This window comes from Salvelinus sp. IW2-2015, linkage group LG1 (genome assembly GCF_002910315.2).
Source record: "Salvelinus sp. IW2-2015 linkage group LG1, ASM291031v2, whole genome shotgun sequence".
NCBI classification, from domain to species: Eukaryota; Metazoa; Chordata; class Actinopteri; order Salmoniformes; family Salmonidae; genus Salvelinus; species Salvelinus sp. IW2-2015.
In genome coordinates this window covers 4,806,672-4,818,113 of record NC_036838.1, presented here as the reverse complement: position 1 = coordinate 4,818,113, position 11,442 = coordinate 4,806,672, and the positions used below count along the sequence as shown (strand labels likewise).

Genomic DNA, 11,442 nt, shown 5'->3' with positions numbered 1-11,442 from the left:
GCATTTCTATAATCATTATTGTGACTAATGAATCATGATACTAGATGTTGCTCTCTGTTTGTTTTGGCCTGGTGTGGTCGGAGGTCTGAACAGAGCTGTGTCCCCTTAACAATCACATCTGAGCATGCCCAGCGGGCACTGAGGTAACACAGTAGTGTGGGGGCGGATAAGGTTATAACACCACTTGCTATGCCCTTAAAAGGTCGTAATCGTGTCATCCTCATCAAAGGCCAATCTCTTAATCCTCACATCGTGTGGTTGTGACATGTAGTGGTAGCAGACTACTATAAAACTATAGTCCGGTTGTTATCTGTTTTAGTCTGTTGCCCTTGGTTAAGTAGATAAACACTGATAGTATTTATTATGACACAAATGAGACACAGTAAAAAAAGGCAGTAGACTTACTGTAGAAAGACGAAGGCAAATGGGCCATAAACAATTATTTGGAATGGTTAAAGATGCCACTAAAAGGCACTCTCCAACCCGATTACTGTAGAACCATATTGACAGTGGTAAACCAAACAACTCCAAAGGACCGCTTGCTGTCTGAGCGACATTTCAACTGAATTCACTAGTGCGGTGATTAAGAAAATGTCTCATCCGTAGACTTCAAAACCTAGAGTGAACAATTTGTCCTGAGTTTCAGTTGAAATGAAAAGGGGAAAAATACCATAAAGAATATTTTTCTGGTCTAGGCCTAAGACGGCGTCTTAGAATAGCAAACTTGCACAGTATTGCGTGACAGATCTCGCTTGCGACTCAGTGAAGTGTCTGTTCTCGTTAGACATGGAAGACGGAGCATTTGTTTATTTATTAGCTAACGCTCAGTTTTCCTCGAAACTGAACTGGGTGGCTTACAGCTTCAACTGACTATAGATGTTGTTGGTGTAGGGTGAAGTTGCCCCTAGACACACTGATCTTGGGTCAGTTTTCCCTCAGATGGTTAAGGTTAGGATTGGGGGAGAGGAAGCTGATCCTAGATCTGTACCTAGGGGAAAGTTCACCCCTGAGCAATGATGGTCATATCAGGGACAGGCTCATTGAACTTCCTTGACTTTCGGTTGAACTTCCAACGAAAACGTCCTTTGAATTATGCATTAGCTACTTATTCTAATGCCGCTACTTTGAGTGTAGCTCAAATTCTCTATTTGTGGAGACTGGGGAGGTATGACACAGCGTTAATTGCGGCTGAATGAGCCTGTGATGGCCTAACCACCTTTATAGGATGGAGGGGGAAGGCAGGGTGCCAGGTGTTTTATACACTTGGCTGGGCCCAATATGTATTTCTGTCTGCAGTCTATGTGGTTATGAATACCTGATGTGGCCATTCTCCCCCCTCTGTCTCTCTTGCGTCTGTCTCTCTCATTGTGTCGCTCTCTCTGTTCTTTGGGAGTTCTGTCTAGGGGGAGAGGATAGGGGGACAGGGTATTCTGCTATCACCTCACTTACTCAGGCTCAGTAGTTTGAACATGTATCTTTCCTCGCTCCCTTCGAGTAATCCCTGATCTAACATGATCAGTGGTGTAAGCAATGCAGGGGCCGTGCTTGCTTTCACACATCTGACTGTTAGATCAGCGATGACTTTAAAAGTAGGGACGAAGTAAAGATGCATTTTTTAAGTCTTCCTTAAGAGGACCTCATCTGCCACCTTTTAGCCTTTCAACACTTTGGCACGGCCACTTTATGGTCCCGGGCCAGACGTCACAGTTTCATAGCATTTACCATAATGCATGTTACATTCAGGTCGTAATACAGTTGTTAATATCGGATTGTTTTGACCTGAAGAAACGGTATTGACTAGGATTGCACTGTTGAAACGTGGTTTTCAGACACAGTCATAACTCATACAAGGTGTCTATATTCCTTTATGACCATAGTAGTCTGACCTAAATTCAACCAAACAAAACTACTCCGGTACATTATATTGTCAGTTAAATGATACTGTCAGTTTAGGGATTCTTGAAAGACGGGAACAATCTCTACTTTTTCTTCAAATATTTTTCTAAATATTAACAACATTTGAAATATACAGTACCAGTCAAAATTTGACACACCTACTCATTCAAGGATTTTTCTTTATTTTTTTACTATTTTCTACATTGTAAAAATAGTGAAGACATCCAAACTATGAAATAACACATATGGAATCATGTAGTAACCAAAAAAAGTGTTAAACAAATCAAAATATATTTAATATTTTTCAAAGTAGCCACCCTTTGCCTTGATGACAGCTTTGTATACTCTTGGCATTCTCTCAACCAGCTTCACCTGGAATGCTTTTCCAACAGCCTTGAAGGAGTTACCACATATGCTGAGCACTTGTTGGCTGCTTTTCCTTCACTCTGCGGTCCAACTTATCCCAAACGATCTCAATTGGGTTGAGGTCTGGGGATTGTGGAGGCCAGAACATCTGATGCAGCACTCCATTACTCTCCTTCTTGGTCAAATATCCCTTATACGGCTTGGAGGTGTGTTGGGTCATTGTCCTGTTGAAAAACAAATGATGGTCCCACTAACACAAACCAGATGGGATGGTGTATCGCTGCAGAATGCTGTGGTAGCCATGCTGGTTTAGTGTGCCTTGAATTCTAAATACATCACTGACAGTGTCACCAGGAAAAGCACCCCCACACCATCACACCTCCGCCGCCATGCTTCACGGTGGGAACCACACATGCAGAGATCATCCGTTCACCTACTCTGCGTTTCACAAAGACAAGGAGGTTGGAGCCAAAAATCTCAAATTTGGACTCATTAGACCAAAGGACAGATTCCACCGGTCTAATGTCCATTGCTTGTGTTTCTTGGCCCAAGCAAGTCTCTTCTTCTTATTGGTGTCCTTTAGTAGTGGTTTCTTTGCAGCAATTCGACCATGAAGGCCTGATTCACGCAATCTCCTCTAAACACTTGATGTTGAGATGTGGCTGTTACTTGAACTCTGTGAAGCATTTATTTGGGCTGCAATTTCTGAGGCTCGTAACTCGAATGAACTTATCCTCTGCAGCAGAGGTAACTCTAGGTCTTCCTTTCCTATGCCGGTCATCACGAGAGCCAGTTTCATCATAGCGCTTAGTTTTTGCGACTGCACTTGAAGAAACTTTGAAAGTTCTTGACATTTTCCAGATTGACTGAACTGTATGTCTTAAAGTAATGATGTCGTTTCTCTTTGCTCATTTGAGCTGTTCTTGCCATAATATGGACTTGGTCTTTTACCAAATAGGGCTATCTTCTGTATACCACCTCTACCTTGTCACAACACAACTGATTGGCTCAAATGCATTAAGAAGGAAAGAAATTCCACAAATGAACTTTTAACAAGGCACACCTGATAATTGAAAAGCATTGGTTGAGAGAATGCCAAGAGTGTGCAAAGCTCTCATCAAGGCAAAGGATGGCTACTTTGAAGAATCTCAAATCTCAAATATATTTAGATTTGTTTAACAGTTTTTTGGTTACTACATGATTCCATGTGTTATTTCACAGTTTTGATGTCTTCATTATCATTCTACAATGTAGAAAATAGTAAAAATAAAGAAAAACCCTGGAATTAATAGATGTGTCCAAACTTTGACTGGTACTGTATATTTTGATAGACCAAAGTATCAGCTATCACACAATGTAAAGGAACAACCTCCTAATTCTTAATTTCTTTTCCTTCATAAAATGCAACAAACTGGATTTGTCAATTCCGTCAGACACCATAAAAGGCCTTTCCTTTTTACATTTATTGTCCAAGTGTTTAAAGGCCTTGATATGTTTAATTTTAACATCAGATTATTCAAATATGTAATACAAATCTCGAATCTTCTGTATGTTTTATAGCACTATATCATGCTCCTGTGCTAATTTTGTTAGCATTTTGGCCTTTTCTGAGCACAGCAAATACGTTAATAGTTTAAGCATATGTAGCAGAACAGTGATTAAAATATWTTTTTTTTATATTGACAAAAAGATAGATCTTAAGGGGGTTAGCCATTAATGACGGTGTTGACAAGCCAATGATGGAGCTAACAACAAATACTCAAAATACATATTTTTGCAGATAAAAATAAAACTTCAATACAGATATTTGTAAAATATAGAAAATTATTAATTTGAAAACCCCCAATAAAAATATAACCATTTTATCAGATCTTTCTGCACTCTGACGTTATATATTTTTTTGACAGAGTTTTTTTTCTTTTCTGGAGTTGACAAATTTCATTAAAATTCACATCCTATCCTAATCCATCAGGCAGATGGAGTTGACAGTTTATGGTTTTGAAAATGGTGATTTCAATATTGTTTGTTTAAATCTATCAAAAGTAGAAAGCTTTACGGACCATGATTTGTCTTGTTGCAGTACATGAGGACATGAACAAGGGGTCCTTATGGTGTCGCTGACCCTGTTCATTCATGGTGCATTGAATTTACCAAATCTCCAGACACATTTTTTAGGAATCACAGTTTTAAAATACATGTTGTTTAAAGTCAGAGAGCGCTATTGCAAGAGACTACACAAGATCCTTTTCAGTTATTCATTATTGCCCGTTTTAGAATTTTAAACACTTTGAGTTTTAATTTGGGAGACTTTGCTTGCTCCGGACAAGGGCATTTCCGTGCATTTTGCACATATGAAATTGAATAATATTTAAAATATTTAGAAAATTCCAACTGCAAAATCTATCCCCTTATAAAATTCCACTAAATGTAATTTTTAAGCTCATAATAATAACAAATAAATAAATCCAACAATAAAAATAAAGTTTCCCTGCCGGACAAGGATTGTCCCAATTTTCAAGAATTCCTGAGTTATGTGATACTGTAAGTACATAACCTACCAACATACTCTTAAATAGTACAATAGTAGCAAGCCAAGTCATGCTTAATTATTGCATGTACCCATCAATGCATTCCTACACGTCAGATGTAGGTAGTACTAAATCTGGACAAACCTCCATTAGGAGAAAAGCCAGCTTCCACATTAAATGATTTATGGGTGATAATAACCTAGAATCCATTTGGCCACTAGCAGCCATAACACATATCTTAAGTATAATATGGAGAAGGACTGGGCGATATATCGCGAATGCAGGTATACCGTTATGAAGAATACACATACCGGTAAAGATTTTTACAATACCGTCCATAATTACATTTTGACAAATGAAAAGTTCTACAAAAAGTTTTGTTTTGTTGGTCATTAAACCATCAGAATGGAGAAAGCCAATTAAAACCCCCTTAAAATGAATGTGTTGCCATCCTAGGGCCATGCACTGCTCAAAACATATTTAGAACTTTTGTTATTCAGAAACATCAAATACCGTGAAATACCGCCATACTGTTAAAAATATTGTGATATGATATTAACGCCTAGCCTTAATATTGAATGGATTTGTCATAGGCTAGCACATCCACTAAATGTAGTTAGCTTAACTGTCTGCATTTGTGCTGGTAAGATACAAATCAGATGTGTCTTGTGTAGACTGTTTTAGTTCCCCAACACCCCCCCCCCCCGCATTTTTTTTTAAGCGATCCTGAAAGCGTCTTTGTATACCTACATAAACAGTCCCTCATTAACCCAAATGCATCTTATCTACGTCTGATGGTACCTCACCAAGACAAACACAAATAGAATAGCCTTGTACACAACAGCGTGGCAGTGGGTTTGAGCGAGTAAGCAGATCCTGGCTGAGTTGAGACTCAAACCAGACCGACCACAAAGGGTGTGGAGGGAGGAGATGCCTGGTGTGGTGATTTGTTCTCAGAGAGCGAGACAGGGGGAGAAAGAGAGGAGAGCGAAAGGGATTCAGAGATTGAGAGAAAGATAGGGGAGAGGAAAAAGTGGAAAGAGGGAGAGAGAGAGAGAGATGAGGGAAAGATAAAGAGGGATAGAGAATGGCAAAGATGTAGATGGAGGGAGGAAGAGGGGTGATAAAGATACATAGAGCGTAAGTCGGCGAGAGACAAAGTGAGTGAGAGGCGCGGAGAGGATCTAACCACCGGCTGTCATTCTCTTCTTGAGTGGTGTCTCCTGGGTATTTTCGGCAGTGGGGTGAGATGGGCGAGACGGCTGAATAAAAAAAAACGACTCCGAAGTAAACACTTTACGGATTTTCATAACCTATAACTGACAAGACTTTCGCATTTGATAGAATTAAACTATCACTCAGATTTAACTAAAGATTTGCACCTTACATGCTTACAGTACATTGTCTGTAAACATGTAACGTAACAGCAGGTTATAGCCATGATACTTTACAAATATAGCTGTGTAGAGGAAGCTGTCTACCCACCATGAAAACCCACAACCACATAGTGAGAGACTGCCCTTCTCATAGACTATAATAGACCATGTTGGTCTTTGTTGAAACGTGGTTCAAGCGTTGTGTCATTAGCCGACTAGAGAACATGCAAAGAACACAGCAAGCCATAAACGGACAAGGACATTCACTTTCTTTTCATTACTATACAGATGTAATTAAAATATCATTCAATGTGCTGTACATTGTTCTGTGAAGCCATGAGAAAAACCGATACAAATTCCTCTCAACATTGAGTGACAATTTCATTTTGCTGATTTTCTGACCAGCTTGTGTGTGTTGTAATTCCTCTTTCTATCATCATCACTGAGTGGCCTGAAACACTAAGCTGCTGTGAGCCCAATGGTCTAAACAGGGAAGGCCCCAGAGAGAGGTGTGTGTGTGTGTGTGAGAGAGAGAGAGAGATGGGCTTAGTCAGAGGTCTTGACAGCACGTCAAGGCTCATCTTGGAGAACGTCCGACAAGAGTCCCCAGGGAAAAGGACTGCTGTCTCACTGCTGGGGCCTCCGAGTGAAAAAACACACACGACTTTCCATCTCCCTCTTTTTCTCTCACTTTCTCTTCTGCTTTTGAAGCAGAGGAACAGATGTACTGTATGAATGCAGAGAACTCAAAGCTACCTATTTACTTAGGAAAAACAATAACTACAAGCTGAACCGTGCCCCTTAGCATTGGGAATAGAAGATAACTCTGTAAACAGTGGACATCTGTGGTATATTGATCCGTTTCATCCAGGATCTATAATATCCGATAACATACAATAGTATATTATTACACCTCATTAACTCCAATAGAATTTCAATGTGTGCAAGGATGTCTATATAATAACAATATGCCGTCATCCTCGTATTAAATTACATTTGATATGGTATGTTGTATGATTACACCCGGTTCATTACTATACTCAAATTCTCTAAATGTGTATTGTAAAGCATGCTGTTGTCCATGCAGTGCATCTGGTTTGTCGAAGGGGCCAGTGGGTAATATATTAGTAATGGTATTGAGTCTGCTGGAAGCGACCTGCTTTGTTGCTGAAAGGAGAGGCCCTTGAGGTGTGTGACAATGATGCCTGTCTTCTTAATTCTCCTCCTTACGTCCCAAATGGTGCCCTATTCCCTACACAGTGCACTACTTTTGACCGGATCCCAATCCCATGTAATGAGGTGCCATTTGGGACGGAAGTTCATTTCGCGCTACAGATGTACCGTAATGACATGGGTGCCGCGGGATAGAGGACCATGTTGATTTACAGGCAGATGAACAGACCGTAAAGCGCCCTAAAATGGTATGTTGTTTTATGGTAACAAAATGGTCGTGTAAACGTTGAGACGATATTAATGTCAAGTTTCAAAGGCAACTATAATATCCAGAGTAAAGTATCTTGCAAAGTTGACTTCTATCTCATCTCTCCACTATCTTGGCTATTGGACAGTTTGATCATTGGACAGTTTGATCATTGGACAGTTTGATCATTGGACAGTTTGATCATTGGACAGTTTGATATCATTGGACAGTTTGATCATTGGACAGTTTGATATCATTGGACAGTTTGATATCATTGGACAGTTTGATCATTGGACAGTTTGATCATTGGACAGTTTGATATCATTGGACAGTTTGATATCATTGGACAGTTTGATCATTGGACAGTTTGATCATTGGACAGTTTGATCAGTTGTAGTTCGATTGTGCAGCAGCCCACTTCTCCCCCACCATTAGAACTGACGGCACACAGGCATGAATTCATGTATCGCGTAAATAGCAATACCTCACTTTGCTGAGGAATTTCTACAGCTCACATCCTTTGATAAAGCCTCTCTATAGAATTCCCAGCATCTCGGTTTATAGGCTACCCTCATCTGATAAGTTAGTGTGATTGGATGACTAAGCGATAGACTTACATAGCACTTCACTTCTGGAAGGAACCACCTTTGATTGGTTCCCTGATTTGTTAGCATGGCTACAAGGTAAGAGACAATGATGTGGGCTGACCCTTGTTTCTGAACCTTCCAATTAAAGTGCATTATTCCCACTAGAGTAATTATAGATTCATATCCCTTAGCACTCATACCTYTAATAGGCCTATTGTCTAGATCTGATTTGAACCCTAAACACCTGATTCAATTAGTCAACTAATCATCAAGCCTTTGACTAATTGAATCAGGTGTGCCAGTTTAGGGTCAAAACAAGGAGAGAAGTGTGTTGTGAAATCCTGATCTGGATGCTGTTTCTTCTCTGTTAGTATTTCTCTATTAGTTGGCTTAGGCCAGGGGTATTCAACTCATACCCTACGAAGTCCGGCGCCTGCTGGTTCTGTTGTATCTGATAATTAATTACACACACCTGGTGTCCAGGTCTAAATCAAAATGGGGGGAAAAGCAGAGGAACTGGATTCAAAGTCCAGAGTTGAGTTTAAGGGGGTTAGGCTATTGTTATTCTAGATGCTGTTTTGTTGTTACTTTGGGCTGTTAAAGGTTGCTTAGTGAACATTGTGTAATTTGAGTGTCAGCCTGACCAGTCCTATTGTTTTATTCATTTACATGAATTCGTTWGAAAGGTAATAGAATAGCCTGAGACAGATGACACTGATAAGAGRGTGAGGAACTTTTACAGCCCTTCTTCCTCTGTCAATGACTAAATCATGTGCGCTAGACAGGCATACCAACTTGATAAAAAACATGAATGTGATTAACACACACAGCACTTTCCTCAACCACTTATGAGAAAAGTATACGAAACTATATGACTTGCTCACGATTTCTCAAATGTTGTTGACGAACAGAGCTCTCCCGGATGGTGCCAGCCCATTTCTCTGCCTCCTCTAGGTTGGCGCGTGGGTCCTGGAACAGGGCTACCCGAAAACACTGCTCGACCCGCTGCCTGGCCACTCCAGAGCTCATCCATCGTCTTTTAAAAGGGTAGAAATAGACAGAGAAGTACGCGTCCGCGTTGTCATCTGCGCTGAAAGCCCGGCAGCCGACACAGTCCCTCAAGTTGAAAACCACCTTGCTCCGTCCCGCAGGTGTCGACGTGATCTTCTGAATGGTGAGGTCTCTCTCGGTTAAACTCACCGCGTACCTCACCTTTCGGTTGCCAGTGGCTGTGAATTCCCCGTACTGCAGAACCTGGGTGATTCCGTTGCGATATGATGGAGGGTCCGATTCGGTTATCTTCGGGTCCATCCTGCGCGCAGAGGGAGGAAGGACGCGATCCGCAGACCTGCTTGCGCGTGATAAGGGAATACACACAGTCAAATACCCGCTGAAGAAGCAAGCGGTCTGCTGGGCAAGAGACTGCGAGTGATTTCAACTCTATTAAGATGTTTTTCCCTTTGAAAAAGAAGTGTCAGGTCGCTCTCTAGTGATAGAATTGAGGAACGACAATTAAAGCGTTGTGCACGGCGCCTGTACCTGTCACCTAAAGTGCTCGACTAGATTTGCCCACGAAATAAGATATACCATTTTTTTTTACAGTACATTTCACATGGGACCTGTACATTAGTTATCATGTTTTGACTTTTTCCATCAGGCCCTGTCTACAAAGTGCATGACTATTGTGTCATTTCGAAAGAATGCAGCCTACATGGGCTTTTTTTTCGCTAATCAACGCACCAAGAGCGCAGGAAATGGGGGGGCAGAAAGTGGAGTGCAAAAGCACACTTGTCATATCAGTAGAATCTCAGGGGAAATTCCAAATTGGTCTAGACTAGTCTGAAGAAGTGTCCATTTTTAGAGGACTGTCTTAGGCTACTTTAAACCCATGCGTAAAACTGGGCAGCCTTGCCATCTATACAGACTAAACGGAACATGTTCCCAGTCCTGAAGTTATTTCTGGAAAAAGAAAGCAGCAGTCTAACATTCATCTCAACTCTTCATCCCAAAATGTCTTATCTGCGGTCTGTGTCTACAGCGCGCTCTCTGGAGGAAGCCGAGCTTGTGTTGTCACCATTGTGGTCCACCACTAGAACCAGAAAGAGGGCGTGGAGGATGCTGCCACTTAGTGCGGCATGCCAGTGCGTATCATAGGTTATTTTAATGTTTTGGTCAGTAAACGCCTCTGTGGCCAATGTTGCTTTCTCTAGAAATGAAACGCTATATATCCATTTTCAGAAATGTTGGTAATTTTATTTCACATATGCCTCACTCTCAGAAATAAGACTGACAGGTTTTACAATCAAATGTATCAATTAACTACATTTTTAATAAATAAATGTACAAATGATACCTTTGACATCAATATTTAAGAAAGTTTTTCAATAAAGTAATTTGAAATCTGTATGTAAAACATTTAGATTTGATATTTTATGCATTTAGCAGATGGTCTAATTCCACAGGGTATGGCATGGCATTGCAAAATGGAGTGATAGCCTTCCTTCTTCAAGATCCCTTTCACCCTGTACAAATCTCCCACTTTACCACCACCAAAGCACCCCCAGACCTTCACATTGCCTCCACCATGCTTGACAGATGGCGTCAAGCACTCCTCCAGCATTTTTTCATTTATTCTGCCTGTCAAGAATGTTCTTCTTTGTGATCCGAACACCTCAAACTTAGATTTTTCTGTCCACAACACTTTTTTCCAGTCTTCCTCTGTCCAGTGTCTATGTTCTTTTGCCCATCTTAATCTTTTATTTTTATTGGCCAGTCTGAGGTATGTCTTTTTCTTTGCAACTCTGCCTAGAAGGCCAGCATCCCGGAGTCGCCTCTTCACTGTTGATGTTCAGACTGGTGTTTTGCGGGTACTATTTAATGAAGCTGCCAGTTGATGAGTTTCAGAAGAAAGTTCTTTGTTTCTGGCCATTTTGAGCCTGTAATCGAACCACAAATGCTGATGCTCCAGATACTCAACTAGTCTAAAGAAGGTCAGTTTTACTGCTTCTTTAATCAGAACAGTAGTTTTCAGCTGTGCTAAAATAATTGCAAATGGGTTTTCTAATGATCAATTAGCCTTTTAAAAATGATAAACTTGGATTAGCTAACATAACGTGCCATTGGAACACAGGAGTGATCGTTGCTGATAATGGGACTCTGTACGCCTATGTAGATATTCCATAAAAAATATTCTGTTTCCAGCTACAATAGTCATTTACAACATTAACAATGTCTACACTGTATTTCTGATCAATTTGATGTTATTTTAA

General features: G+C 40.5%; 1 protein-coding gene across 1 annotated transcript in view; it reads right to left on the bottom strand.

The window, feature by feature from the left end:
* Nucleotides 1-9,606, bottom strand: part of LOC111951624 (sphingosine kinase 1-like) — a 27,931-nt gene extending 18,325 nt beyond the window's left edge. The window contains exon 1 of the mRNA XM_023969857.2: nt 9,058-9,606. Coding sequence (XP_023825625.1) covers nt 9,058-9,484 — 427 coding nt within the window. The 5' untranslated portion in view covers nt 9,485-9,606. The remainder of the gene's footprint in view (nt 1-9,057) is intronic.
* Nucleotides 9,607-11,442: the final 1,836 nt, after the last annotated feature.